The 15414-nt window shown below is 40.2% G+C and overlaps 1 protein-coding gene across 4 annotated transcripts in view; it reads right to left on the bottom strand.

The window, feature by feature from the left end:
* The window catches only part of CHCHD3 (coiled-coil-helix-coiled-coil-helix domain containing 3), a 123441-nt gene that overhangs the window by 89293 nt on the left and 18734 nt on the right, over positions 1 to 15414 (bottom strand). For all 4 annotated transcript variants that reach the window (XM_040062652.1, XM_040062654.1, XM_040062653.1 and 1 more), the window contains exon 3: positions 14033 to 14117. In XM_040062652.1, coding sequence (XP_039918586.1) covers positions 14033 to 14117 — 85 coding nt within the window. The remainder of the gene's footprint in view (positions 1 to 14032; positions 14118 to 15414) is intronic.

Raw genomic sequence — 15414 nt, 5'->3', positions numbered from 1 at the left:
ATAAATTACAACTGATTCAATGAAATATATTTTTAAGTAAGACGCAGAGAATTCTGTTGGTTGGCTGGGTTTTTGTCTGGTTTTATGGAACCATTTTTCCAGGAAAATCCTTTTCCCACCAGCCAGCAGGCACTCAATTTCCACCTAAAAGCTTTCCTGCACTGAGAAAGTGCTTTCCTCCCTCTAAACACACCATAAACCCAAGGACTTCATCCATTTCCCAAGCTCCACAAAGATCGAAGAACCATAATCAACCTTTCCCAGCAATTTGAGAGGAGGAGAGAAAATAGTTATTGAACTTGTTGCAACAGAGGTAATAAAGGCAACTCCAGGCCCAGAAAATTCTCAATATTTACATGTCACAAGCCGTAAATAGATTTGAACCCTTCAATGGAGCACTTGAGACAAGCACACCATGTCTCATTTTCATGGAAACACTCAGAAATCGCTCGGTGAATGAAACTCGTGTGTTGTGACACCGAGCACGGAACTCAGAGCAGTAATGGAGCTATGAAACACTGGGTTTCAAATAGATTTTTTTTTTTTTTTTTTGAAAGAGTGATGGAGAGGAAGCTTCAATATTCTCAGTGCATTTATCTGTTGTCAAGGGAGCTCTGGAGAACAAATCCTAATGAGTCGGGTCACTTTGTAAAAGGTACCAGCATTAGAGTACATTAGATTCTTCCCCAGGGAATACATTTAAGTGAGGTAGGGAGGAAAAAAGACAATTACAAGATGTATTACTTCAGTGCTCAGCTCCAAACCCTCTGAAACACAGCAACCAACTGGGAATCTTTATAAAAGTTTATTAAGCTGCATCTTCAATTACTCCAGGAAAAAAAAAATAAGAGGGGGAAAAAAAAAAAACCACCATAAAAAAGGCAGATTATGCAGACATGGACCAAATTCCATTAAGTGATTTCCCAAGGTCCCCCAAATTACTCCAGCAGGATTGATATAACAAATCCTTCATACAATCATAACAATACCTCATACAGCACAGTCAAAACATGCTGGTTGTCTTTTGGATTGGAGAAATCATGTTTTGCCTAAAAAGGAAAAATGTGTCAAAATAGTAGTCTCAGCACCTTTCTCTGGTGAGCAACAGAGAGCATTTAATGTTTCCCGAGACTGAAGGAAGATCCTTCCTGATCCTTCTTAGATTTGACCTCCTGCAAGTGGTTTTGCCTTGAAAATGTCTCTTCTTTATGCTGCTGTACACAGAGTAATGAAAAGATATGAAATATACTTGACATGTCAAACCACCAAAAAATCCGGCCAAAAGTTTCCACATTATAAACGCCAAAAATTAAAAAAACAAGAAAAAAACCTCATGAACAAAAAACACCCAAAAAACCCCAAAATGAAACAACCCCACAACACTGAGATATTTACATTTAATTCTTCTTTACATCCAATTAGATCTTCTTCCTAATATCTCATTTAAATCTAGATCTAAATCTAGATCAAGACACTCAGGTCACCTCAGTCAAAGAAAACCCATTTTACTGTTTGGTTTTTGCCTTCCTTTCCTTTTCCTTGCAGGGTGTTCTATCATAAAAGAAAATGACACCATTTCATTATCAAATTTTATACAATTTAGGCAAAAAAGGAACTTTTTTACATCCAAAACAGCTCCTGGCAGCACCTTCAAGCAAAAATCTTGAGTCTTTTTTCTCAACTCTCGCCTTCATTTGTGTGACCAGGATCACACAACACATCGAGTTCGATTCCTCAAGCATCCACCAAACTTCCATTTAGGGCACTTTTAACTCACAAAACAAAATTCCTAGACACCCATCCCAACTGATTGAAATTCAGCAGAGTTTTTAACAAAATAAGCAGGATTTTGAAGTAATTTTCATTTATTTGAGTTCCATAATTGGGTGGCTTGTAGGAGCTTAATGAAACAAACACTCGGCAGATCCCGCTGATCGCAAACATTCGCCTGCATCAACCTCCAGTAGGTTTTTTCCTTGGCATTACAAATTCATTTTCCTGGCATTCAGCATGCACTGAATAAAGGCAAACATCGGCTGGATCTACAGTAATAAATTATTTTACTATTATCTAGGCAAAAGTAAAAAAAAAGACTGATATAAAATAATAAAATAGAGAGAGGCACCTCTGCAATTCCTGAGGAGTTAAACAGCACAACTTGTCACTACTCCAGGAATTCCACAGGAATTTTTCAAGTGACATTTTTAATTACAGCAGAGATAAAGGCTCAAGATAATGGTTCTTGTGTTTGAGCACAGAACTCCAGACAACAGAGTGTTACGCTGATCATTTATACAGAAAGGATGTTAAAAAAGCTGCTGAAGCAGCAGAAAAGGCTGCTGGCTATACATTTTCCCCACACAATTGATATCTTTTTGAATAAAACCCTTCTAAACAATTATGAAATACTGCTTTAAGAAGTGTGGAGCGGCTGATTTAATGAAGTGTGGCATGCAAGGCAATCACTTCTCATGGTGCTATTGGAAAACACACATAAAGCATTAAGAAGCAGCTCCAGTTAAAGTCTGCGTTAACACTTCACAATATTTCATTTCTCAACTGCTTTATAGCACAGAAGCAGTACAAAAAAAAAGCAACAATTCCTGCCTTTCCCCAGCACTGTCGTTGAGAACTTCGATGCTCTCAACTTAATGCTATGAAGAAAATTTATATATCTGTATGTTTTTTTAAGAGGATGGGTAAATCCTGATAAACCAATCACCCAGGATTTAGGGATCTCAGAAGATTTATTCCCGTCAGAGGGGCATAACAAGAATTTGAGTATTTTTGTTATCACATTGTCATATTTAAGCTCGCTCCACTGTAAGACAAATTTTTGACCGTTTTAGTCCTGAAGTCACTTTAATCAAAATAATGTTTGCAGTACATTCCACCTCTAAATCAGATTTGGCTCACACTGAACACAAAAGCCTCCACATCACCTCGAGGAGCAATCACACAACAACAAGCAAAAAGAATTCTGGAAGACACTCCCAGATATAAAAAATACATATAAATATAAAAATATAAATATAAAAACATATTTAAAATATAAATAAATAAATAGCCAGTTATTGTTAATTTCGATTTTTTGAGCTGTGGGCAGGAAGTACAGAAATCAAATAGATGTTATCAAACCATCCATTCCAACCTCCTCTCCAGCAGAGCTTCAGACCAAAGGGAAAATACTTCACCAAAATAACACTTCTACTTCTGCCTTCCATCTTTCTATTCCTCTCTTTTCTTTCTGGGAGAGCAGGGAACGTGGGATTTTAGAGGCATTTGTTATCGTACAGCTTTTGAACTATGAACGTCCTACATGCAAGATTAAGCAAAGGAGAATTTACCAAATGTGAATTTATCAAATGTTTCAGATCATTATCTAAGACAGACTGAAATGCTTAACCCACATCTCTTAAAATCAAGTAATAACACAAACCAAAACAAGAGGAAAAATAATTTCTCAATTAAGTAATGACCTAAAATTAATAACTGACAACCGTCACATCAAGTCCAACAAGATAAGAGAAGCCAAATATAGAAATGGCTCCACTTTCCAATAGAAATTAGAATTTAAAACTCAGAAATAGAAATTTAAGACTCAAACAAGAAAGCATTTCTGAGGTCCAAGGAGTTTTCTGTGTTACAAGAAATACAAAAATACACTCTAAAAAAACAGACTGGAAAAACTTTGCCGCACTCCAAGTAGTTTCCATCCTTTTCACATCTAGTTTTTAATTAAGTTCAAGAAAAGCAAATTGTTAATTTTGCCATGTGGATTTATGGCCCAGGACTCTCCTCATGCCCAGCATGACCCCTGTTAGCCACGATAACAAGATGAGTAATTTAATTCTAAATCCGCAAGAACTCCCTCTTTTGTTTACTTCAAAATATCCATTTCTGTTGTTCTTGAAAAACACCTGCAGATGTTAATTAAGGAAAAAGCACCTATTAATTCAGAGACAACAGCAACACACTGAGAAAAGCTGAAAAATATTAGTTTTGTGCTTTGATGGCCACTTCACAGTTTATTCTACATAAATCAAGAATCCCCAGAAATCCAAAACTGGCAAACAATACTCTTAGAGAAATACAGTGATTTGTCATTTCCAGACCTTATTTTCAGATACTGGAAATTTATTATGCTATCAAAGCCTAAGCATTTCCTTTTTGCTATTTTTTCGGGGCAGTGATTACTTGCCAGTTGTTTTATCTTTATTACGGTCTCCAAGCTACACGATCTGATGGATCTGCGGCGTTCTGCGATAAACTCACTCAAGCCCAAAGCATGAACTGTGTCATTTTTCATTACTCCCAACCAAGCAAAAATCAAAATATTCTCTGTTCCAAAGTCCACTGTCAGGAAAATCATCCTGTTCTCTATGAATTAGAGAAAGTTTTAATGAGCTATCATTCAATATGGAACCCAAAAAGTTACTCCAACTGAAGATAAGATAAAACATGAGGAGGATTCATGAGGTTTTCTGCCGTCTTGGACCTCAACAAGTTCCTTAATTCCTCCTGACGGACTCAGAGAAGATCCCAAAATGTTTCAAGCAACGTGTTTAGGGCCACGTTGCAATATTAATGAGCGAATAATGTTTGTGAGTGCTGAGTTTCAATATTTCATGAGCGGAACACGGGATGTGCCATGGAAAGCCATGGCTGGAAATCACCGGAGCTGACGAGGGATTTGAAAGGATGTGAGAGACGTCAGGAAAACATCTCCAAGCTGAGCTGAGCTCTGAGAGGTGTGAAATGGAGATTTCCCCGACTCCATTTCACCTGTCTGCAAAGTCGGAAAAATTACCTCAAGTTCATCTCATTTTACAAACACATAACTAAGGACAGAGACAGGGAAACAAATTATCTGAAAGGTCAAGCCTCAGAAAACACAAAAAAGTTTTCAAATCTGAAATTTCTACTACTGTTCACTCATTAAAAACATTATTCTCCACTCACATAAGACTTTGCACAGCACAAGTGACAGGAGCTGTTCCTAACAATAGTAGCAACCACATTCTTAACAACTGTTCTAAAATTTCACTTTTAAACCTTTCAGATCAGGCAAATATTAACAGAAAATATCATTTTTCTGCATGTGAAAGCCATGGTGTCAAAAGGACACTTTGCCTTCAAATTTTTGGCGCTCCTATTGCTCAGCCTGGAGAAAAGGAGGCTCAGGGGAAACCCTGTGGCTCTGCACAACTCCCTGACAGGAGGGGGGACAGCCAGGGGGGGATTTGGGATCTAATCCCAGGGAACAGGGACAGAAGGAGAGGGAACAGCGTCAAGTTGTGCCAGGGGAGGTTTAGCTTGGATTTTGGGAAAATTTCCCCATGGAAAGGGTTGCCCAGTCCTGGCACAGATGCCCAGGCAGGGTTGGAGTCCCCATGCCTGAAGAGATTTAAACAACTTAAAAGATGTGGCACTTGGGGACGTGGTTTAGTGGTGGCCTGGCAGTGCTGGATTAATGGTTGGACTCCATCTGAAAGGAATTTCCAACCTAAAAGATTCCACGATTTCAAGATTCCAAATCCAAACCCAAAATGCTGAAGCTTCAAAACCATGGGAATATGAACTCAAAAAGGATCACGCAGCTCATAAAACCCAGATTTATCATCATTTTATGAGACCTTAGTGCAAATCCAGTCAAATGTGACAATAGGGGCCCAAAATGGCCCCACTTCACCCACCAGAACCAGCATCATTAAAACTCTCTGACAAATCCATCACAACTGACCAAGAGTTCTCATGACTCTGGCGCAGGCAGAAGAGGGAAGGGATCACACTTCTGAGCAATTATGCTTGAACTCCACATTATTAAATTTAATGAGAACTCCATTGCTTTATTCCATACCCACTTCTTCCTCAGGGTGACTGCTCCTTCTTAACATTTGCCATACATGCATATAAATTAGCCCTTGATTCATTACACACCGTACTGAGAACAGTGAAGTGATTCTAGCACTGATCCCTGAGCTGCTGCTGACCTTTTCCCATCCCCGTAACTCCTCCCTTGTCTTCGGTCCATCCCACACTGTCACACAACTCCCACAAGAGTTCCATGGCAGTGACAAGGAGAGCAAGGGATCAGGGGGTTCTGATCTTTCTTTAGGCTAAACTCCTACCTGGAGCTCTGTGCCCAGCTCTGGGACCCTCAAGAGCAGAACATGGAGCTGCTGGAGCAAATCCAGAGGAATCCATGGAGCTGCTCCAGGGCTGGAGCCCCTCAGTTCCCAGAGATCCAGGCTGGGAGAGCTGGGGGTGCTCACCTGGAGAGGAGATGGATCCAGGGAGAGCTTCCAGTGCATTCCAGGGCCTACAGGGGCTCCAGGAGAGCTGCAGAGGGGCTGGGGACAAGGCCTGGAGGGACAGGACACAGGGAATGGCTCCCACTGCCAGAGGGCAGGGCTGGATGGGATCTTGGGAAGGAATTCCTGCCTGGGCTGGAATTGCCAGAGCAGCTGTGGCTGCCCCTGGATCCCTGGAATGTCCAAGGCCAGGTTGGACACTGGGGCTGGAGCAGCCTGGGACAGTGGGAGGTGTCCCCGCCCGTGGCAGGGGTGGAATGAGATGAGCTTTAAGCCCCCTTCCAACCCAACCCATCCTGGGATTCTTTAGGAAGAAAATCAAAGTTGTTTTGGAAGAAAAGAAGAGCCCCAGTGTGAAATCAGAGCCTTTTTTCAGGGAATGCCATTCCCTGTGTGCCAGAGCTCAGGAGCTCAGTCTGTCCTTACTCAGTGCAGTTCCCTGGAGCTGAAGCTCTTCCATCTGCTGTGTTTAAATCAAAAACTATTGGTATCTCTTCTCCCATTCCTGGTTGGGAGGGTCACAGGCCCTGGCACAGGGAGCCCAGAGAAGCTGTGGCTGTCCCTGGATCCCTGGAAGTGCCCAAGACCAGGTTGGACACTGGGGTTTGGAGCAACCTGGGATAGTGGAAGGTGTCCCTGCCACTCTCAAATGTGAAGATCTTGAAGGTCCCTCCCAACCCAAACCATCCCGTGATTCTATGATTCCATGATGTCTGTTCTCAAACCCAAGAAAACACTGAAAATACAATTTTAAGAGTATTTTCCACCTCGTCCCACATAACCATCGCTGTTACGCCTGTTTCAAACACCAGACTTGTCACATCACCCAAACGCTCCATCCAAGCCACACCATCCAACAAAACACCTTCATTGTCCCTTTCCCCTTTCCCAGCTGCCTTCCAACCCCAGCCTGACATCCATTAGTGCAGAAATCCCTGCTAAAGGCCACGTGATTTTCCGTGCCAGTCCTTGATCAGAAGATCTGAGACGCTCATTTCAAAACTCAGTCATCTACTCAACTTACTCCAATTAATTCAATTTATCAACAGCACTTCCATGGACAGTTTGTGAACAGTCAGGGCAACAAGGACAGTGACTCTTGTCAGTGGTTGAGTTTTCTTGGAGATTCCTGAGCTGGGGGATGTTTTTGAGGCAGTGTTTGATGTTGGAAGGAAGAGAGGTGAGTAGGAAGGGGGGGCATTGGTTGTTCAAGGGGATTTTTAATTACACTTCATCAAGCCACTGCTTTTAAAGTGTGTGCATTTAGATCAGCATTATATGGAGACAAAATAGATGAGCAAATTCCCACCTTTATGCCAGAGGCATGCAGAGAACCCGAGTCAGAATTGTAAAACTGCTTTAGATAATTTGTGTGTGTTTAGCTAGCCGCGTAACCCCACTTGAAATTACTTTCCAACCTAAAGTCCTTCCCCTTGGGATCTGCAAAAGCAGTCCTGGAATTACGACAACCTTAATTACCCGTTAAAACTAAGTGGCAGTTAAAAAAATTTTTATTAGTATCATTATTATTATTATTAAGTGTTTCTCTGCTGCTCCTTTGCTGCTTTTCAAAATGAAAGAGCTCAGCAGTTTGAAAGCAAAGGTTTGTTTAAAATTGCCAGGGGGGGAATAGTTTTCCTCTCTCCTACCTGAACCTGAAACTGTGAAGCAGGATTATTTTTGTGGATGCTCTCTCACTGGCTCCAAGTCATTTTTGCATCTCTCCTAGAAATAAACTGATCAAGATGAAGCTTGGTATCCAAGTTGTCAGCTGAGATGGCAGGTTTTAAAATCCAAGTGAAAAATAATCCCTTGAAAATTGGGGTTTATACAGGCAGGAGTGAATTATAGCTTTGCTTTCTCCAATTTCCACCTCCCATCTCCAAGATTCATCTCTCCATATCCTGAGAGCCAGACATAATGGCATTAATGGAGAATCAGAGCAGGAAACCTTGGAAAGTAACTCTGCCACTGTCAAATACCTTTTTTTCTTTAGAAAACAATACCTTCTTTCACTGAAAACAATAAAACTTGAACAGGCTTCTAAGGCAGCTTGATACTTCCCAACTTCATAAACATTTTTACGCTTCCTCGGCATTTTGCAGGTAAAAATCCCACACTAAACTTCCCTGCCCAAAAAGGCACCAGCTACAACAGCTCACCTGCTTACTGTACCTTCTTCAGAGTTAAAGCTCTGTTTAAATCCCAAATTCCTTCACACTTAATCCTGGCTTCTTCCCTCACCCGCAGAGGGACAGCCCTGCCCCAGCCTGACCCTCCTCATTCCCTCTCTTCCAGTGACACAGCAGAATTATCCCGTAATCCTACAGACCTCGGGAATATTATGGCTGCTGAGGAACAAATTCACTGCTAAATCTTTTGCTGAGCGTGAGATCAAACAAGGGAAATGTCTGCTGAGAGAGGGGGGAAAATGTTGGGGAGATGGATTGGCTGGGAAGGAAGAAGCCTCCACAGCCCTGAGGCTGAAGGGGCCCTTTGGCACCCCAAGGAAAAGGGTTTATTTTAATTTTTTATAAAATCAGTTGCCCCTACAAAATCACCTCGTCCTCCTAAATGTGATTATCAATTGGGATCTCTGGTTTTACAAGCCAGTGCAGCTTCTCTTGTCAGGAAATATTAAATTCTTATTTTTGAGCTATCCCAGGTCAAAAGAATTACAATCACTTTTACTGCTTCAGAGTATTCCCAGCTTTTCCTTTGACTGTCAGCAGCAGAGAAAATGGAGTTTTCCAGGTTGTTTTCCCACTTAATCCAAACAATACCAACAGGTCCCTGTGGCAGAAGACAAACTAACAACTATTTCCTTAAAAGGAGCTTTTTGTTCCCCCTGAAGACAATCCTACAAGAAAAAGCAGGTTTCCCAATTCAACATAGCTGGTTACTTGGGGAAAAAAATAATCATTAAGGAGGACTATGAACTGAAGATATATTAAGATGCTCCTCATACCTCTACCTCACTGAATAATAAAATGAACATTGTAAAGAAATCCATGATTTTCTTTTCCCCCTTGTTCTCCACACCTGTGCCAGGAAAGTGGAATAAACATGTCATTACAACAGAAATCAATAGGAAGTTTTAAAGTATCCACTAGCACAGAAAGGTCAAGCCCCAGTATTGATTTTAATATAACAATTTTGGCTTGCAGTTTCCCAAAGGCTTCTTGTCCAATACTCTTCTTCATTCTGCTCTCACTTTACATTTCACTGGTGAATTTGTTCTGCAACAACTCTTTACTCCAGGTTTACTAAGAGCTCATCATTTATGCAATGAACTGCTGAGACAGGACAAAAAAAAGGTTGGGGAGAAGTGCTCAAAAGCATCAATGAAACCCCAGAGTGATGAGCAGTTATCTCCAGACTCTCCTTGAAGCACAACAACAAAACGACAAATAAAAAAACCTAATGGTTACAGTTTCAATAACCTGCCACAGAGCAACTCTGTGCGCCAGGGCAGAGTCCAAGCTGATTTACAGTTTTGAAAGATTCCTCCAAAGAGATGAGGATGCCACAAACAGAGGTTGCAATCAGTTGTCCAGCTGATGACAGATAAAATGTCACAAAAATCTGGAGCCCAGTGAGCCACAGAGAATAGAATCCAATAATTCCTCCTCAGGGAACGCTGGATGAGCTCTTGCCTACTCAAGGGAAGGATTTTTCTCGTGCTTCTCAAAAGAAAAGCTACCCAAGTTTGACAGTTGGGTCACAGGTGATGGGATGGCAGAGACACAGAAAAAAGACTCAGCAATCAAAAATCCACCAGAGAATCCTGGAATGGTTTGGGTGGGAAGCAGCTTAAAGCTCATCCAGTTCAACCCCACCCATGGCAGGGACACCTTCCACAGTCCCAGGCTGCTCCAAGCCCCAATGTCCAATGTGGCCTTGGACATTCCAGGGATCCAGGGACAGCCACAGCTGCTCTGGCAATTCCAGCCCAGGCAGGAATTCCTTCCCAAGATCCCATCCAAATCTCCCCTTTTCCAATCTGAAGCCATTCCCTGTGTCCTCTCCCTCCAGGCCTTGTCCCCAGTCCCTCTGCAGCTCTCCTGGAGCCCCTGTAGGCCCTGGGATGTTCTGGAAGCTCCCCCTGGAGCCTTCTCCTCTCCTCCTCTGTCATACCTTAAACACTTCTAGAGCAGAGCTGGCAGCAGAATTACTGAAGGGCCATCAAAGCAAACCAAAGTCTATTTTTAAGCTTTCTCCTGCCTTAAAATTCCTCCTTACAGCAGGAGTTTTCCTCTAAGAAACAAATCCTGGAATCACAGCACGTCACAGGACAGTCACGAGCAAACTGCACAGGGACAGATTTCTGGCACACCAACAAAATTCCAGGGATGAACATACTGAAGACTTGAACAAAATACACTTCCTGCACTATTGGAGGCACCACCATGCACAGCAGTTTGCAAAAACACCTCACTCTACATATAATTAATATTTGCCCCAAGCCAAATCATATTTAAAAAGTGGAAGCTGGGAAAACACTTGCCAACAAGCAAGAAACTGAACCCCCGCCCAAATATAATTAGCCTGAGCTAAATGATTAGCAAAATAAAAAGATTGAAATTTCTCTGATTTTCAGGAGGGGGGAAAAAAGGCAACTCATTATTCAGGAACGTTCAATTTCCATGGGAAATCACATCCATCACTTGCCTCCGAAGCAGTGGTTTGTATATTTTAGTGGAGGAATCCAGCACTCTTGATGAGGTTGGCAGTATCTAAAATTTTATCATTATGCTGATGATAGAAGTTGTTCTTTTTGCTGCCTCAAAATACTTTTTACTTTGCCTGCACTTTTCAGAAAGCGAACTCTGAAAACAGATTTACTGAGCGCCATCAGCATCAGGGAGCCCAACAAACGAACGGCTTTGTACCCAAGGACAGAGTTAATGGATGGAGTGGATAAATTCCACTCTGTTCTCTGATGGGAGAAGGAAATTCACTTATTTCCCCAATGCCTCTTCTCAAAGCCGTAACATTAAAAATTTTTCTCATTTTCTTGGGAAATCAGAAAAAAAATGTGAAACATTTGCTGAGCTTGTCCAGAATAAGCAGAGAAAAGGCAAAATTCAAGTTATCACCCACTGGTCCATTGAAGTCCTGTGGATTTCTCTTATTTATTATTCAGAATTCTTCTCTTAATTATCATTTATTACCTGTCACCACTGTCAAGCTCAAGTTTTTGCATCCAACCTCTCATTTTATGTTCCCTTGAGTATCAACCTAAGACTGCAGTTCTGACACATTAACTGCTCACAGTTACTATTGCAGACACTGCAAATTCTGTCGTAAATCAATGATAATCAATTTTCTAAATGAACTTTCTGAAATGAAAATGCTTTTCAGACAAAACATTTCAAAATGTTCCAAAACCAAAGTGAGGAACAATAGCTGGGCTGAGTAAAAGGAGGAGTAAAGTGGAATCAGTGCAGAATTCTGGAAATATATTCCAAGGTGGGTCTAAATCATGATTTTATTAATTATTCCAAGTCCCGTTAAATAGAAGCTGTAATTCATATACTGTTAGAGAGTTGATGCCATTAAAATACAATTTAAGATTCATTCTCCAGCTCTAATCCCCAAAATAAGCACAGACTTTCACTTTATATAGAGCAGCCCATCTGTACCGTGTAAGGATGTGTGAATAAATAATTTATCTCAAAGTTCACATTAGGATTTCTTCCCTCCACAGTCTGAAACGAGTAAAAGACATTTTGCAATCAGACCCAAATGTGGTCATACATTGTTCAAGAACAGCACCAAAATCAGCTATCAGGCAGTTGGAATCAGACAACAAGCAGTCAAAAGTTTCAGATGTTTTTACATTTAAACGTTATTTCATGTAAATATTGGGGAAAAAAAAACCTGGTTTAGAGAAAGAAGTGAGAATATAAATATGTAAAACATACCATCCATGGTAAAACAATCCATAAGATGAATATGGAGGCAAAAACTTTAATTTTTATGTCACATCCCAACAGGATTTGTCTTAAAATTAGTGGGTTATGAAATGAAATTGTTAATAAATCACAAGTGCAAGGTCAAGAAGCTGAAATGTAGAACTCAGGTTTTTGTTCTGTTTTCCAACACTGCATCAATGTGTCTGTATTTATATAACAAATTATTACAGTTTATATGCCATGTTCCTATTAGCTGGAACATTCTGCACATGCAAGACAAAATAATTTATCTGAAGAATGTGAGTTTAAAACACAAACCTCCACCAGAATTCAGCCCTTAAAGACCTTAAGTTTTAATTATGGAAAACGATTTGCATCTTTTACATCTTTTTGTTTCATCCAAGACAAAAAAAAAAAAAAAAAAAAAAAAAAAAAAGCCTCTATGGTCTGTTAAAAACAGATTTTTATAACTGCAAACACTGCGTAAAAATGATAATAAAACAACCCTTGCTATGGCTAAAAATTATTTAAATAACTCAAAACTAGAAAAGAAGTAAAGCTGTCAAAAAGTTTTGATATTTCTCCTTTCTTTACCATCATCAATTTATTTTGATATTTTACCCAGTCTGCTCCCTCCCTTTCACAGATCAATGCACAACCCCTGCAAGGTGAATTCCAGAAAGTATTGAAAGTGTCACAAGGGAAAACGCTGAAGATGCAAACCAAATATTTCCATATTTTAATCCCATTTAGCTGAAGTCTCGCGCACTCAAGAAGCTCAAAAATAACCCAAGTTTTCCTGTCAAAGCCCTGTTGAGGAGACGGGGAGATTTCACTGTAACTTATTGATTTCCTTTACTGCTGATGCAAAAAAAAAAAAAAGAGAAAAGCTTGATTTTTTTTTTTTTTCCCTGGGACATTAATATAGTCCTATCTAATTATATACTCCATCAACCTAACTCAATTAAAAAACAGAATGCTGGGTAGGAAACAACTGAGATCTATGAAGACAGTTGAAGTAGTACTAATTACAGCCTAATTTTTTTTAATCCATCATAATGAGCTTTTCTCCCCATTCTCAGTGGAGGACAATGTGGAATATTTACATTAATACTTGGTGTGCTGTGTTATCTATTTACAGCAATCCCTGAAAGGAGAAATAAACACAGAAGTTCAGCAGATACCGAAATTTCTAAATTTAAAGAGGAATTTTTAATTGCTAATAATGGCTCTGCCCAGGCTTTCACAGTCACTGCAATCTCTGAAGGAAAAAAAACAAGGCTTAAAAAGGAATATTTCAATATACAGAAAGGAATCAAAAGGGTTTTACTGGTGTGAACTGGTTTAACAGAGTATTTTACATATTCAAAGTGCCTCAAAACATCCTGCAGCTCCCAGAAATCTCCAGAATTCCCAGAGATCTCCAGAATTCCCATTTCTGCTCCTGTTCCAAGGTACTTTGGGTCACAGAGACCCCAGCCCTGCTCTGTCTCTGCAGCACAAAGTGATTATTTGGGCTCCAGAGAAATCAGCAAAGCTTGAGCTTAAAAGGCAGCAAAAAAAGCCACACTCAAGAGGTCAAAAGGGATTTAGAGCAACACTTTGGATCAGCTCTTACAAGGAAATTCCAGCTCATTTGTTGTTGAACATGGATTTAATATCCAAACCTGCTGCAGCCCCCAGAGCTCTCACTGCCAGTCTGTCTCAGGGCACAAAATTCAGTTATTTCCAGTAAGCAGATAAATAAAATAAAAGCATTAAGTCCAAGTTTGTTTGAAATACTGTTATTAATGAACCAACCTCCTCTTCTGAGCTTCAGAGTCTCTCCTGGCTCGTTCCAGCGCCAGTTCCTCGGCTATTCTTTTCTTCAGCTCTTCATCATTAACTGTAATTAAAAGAAAATTCAATGAAATGTTAACAGAACACAACTTACTCCCAATTACAGAAACAACTGCGTAATACAGTGCCCTCGATTGTTTATTTGCTTTTTTTCCTCACAGCAGTTGCGAGTTGCTTTCTTATGGTTTAACCATCTTTGAAATTACAGCACAACACCAGCGAGCCTTTAGAAAAATTTTTCTTATTAAACAGCTTTTCAATTAGTGCAATCTTTTGAAAATTAAACAACATGGCCTATACATTACATTAAGTATTTTTTTCTTCAGAAACATGTCTTTGTAAAGCAAAACCATGGAGATGAGACAGAGACATAAACAGTAAAGTCATAAAATGCTGGGTTTTATTCATATAGAACCAAAAGAAATATCTCTGTGTAACAAATGAAGTATTTTCAGATGCATTTTACGCAACAAAGCTCTTAAAACATCCTAAATATTTACATTTCTAGTTCCTAGACAAAGATTTTGCCCCAAATTCTCCTGAGTTTGTTTAATCAAGCAGATATAGAAAAAATATTTCCTTCGCTTAGGTTGTGTCAGATGAATCAATGAAAAGTCTGGTTAAGAACAAAAAAAAGTTCAAGAATATGAACAGAGGGAGAAAAGCTGGAGAGACACCAACCCTACAAAGCTGAGAGACATCTCCACAACCACCAAAATTCATCTTAATCCTAATCCTGCCGGGAATAAAGCCCTACCTAAACTAAACTTGCCATGTTCTGGATTCCAAGGTAATCCCATCAAAAAAACACAACACCAAAAAAAAGAAATTAAAAATAAAATAAAATAAAACCACCACACAAATTCTGGCTCAGATTCCCCTCCATGGAAGCCCAGAGCTCCAGAACCCCAAAACACCCAGAAAAACAGAGCTGCTGAATCCCAGAAATTGCCCCAACCCTGGGAGCAGTGACAAAATCTCTGCCAGGGGAGGTTGAGCCCAGGGAAATTCATTTTCAGGCACTGCAGGATCTCTGTGACCTCATCTCCAAGAGCTGGATTTATCTGCAAAGATTATCCAAAATCATTATTCCGCATTCCTGTTATAGTACAGACTCCCAGCAATTCTGCTTGTCCCAAAGCAGCCTCACAAAGGAGTTTTATGAATGAATGAAGCAGCTTCATCAATTTTATGGGAGTTTTGGCCAACTAATCCAGTTAGAAACATCTTAGGAAAAGCAGCAGGAATCGATATCCATCGTGCCAGGCCCAGGAAATGCTGAGATCACAAAAACAGAGGGAAAAGTGGGGGGAAACTTGTGAATTACCAGTGAAACCCCAGCC

Source organism: Hirundo rustica, chromosome 4 (genome assembly GCF_015227805.2).
Source record: "Hirundo rustica isolate bHirRus1 chromosome 4, bHirRus1.pri.v3, whole genome shotgun sequence".
Taxonomy (NCBI): domain Eukaryota; kingdom Metazoa; phylum Chordata; class Aves; order Passeriformes; family Hirundinidae; genus Hirundo; species Hirundo rustica.
Note: the sequence above shows the minus strand (reverse complement) of the source record. Positions and strands in the feature narration are given on the sequence as shown.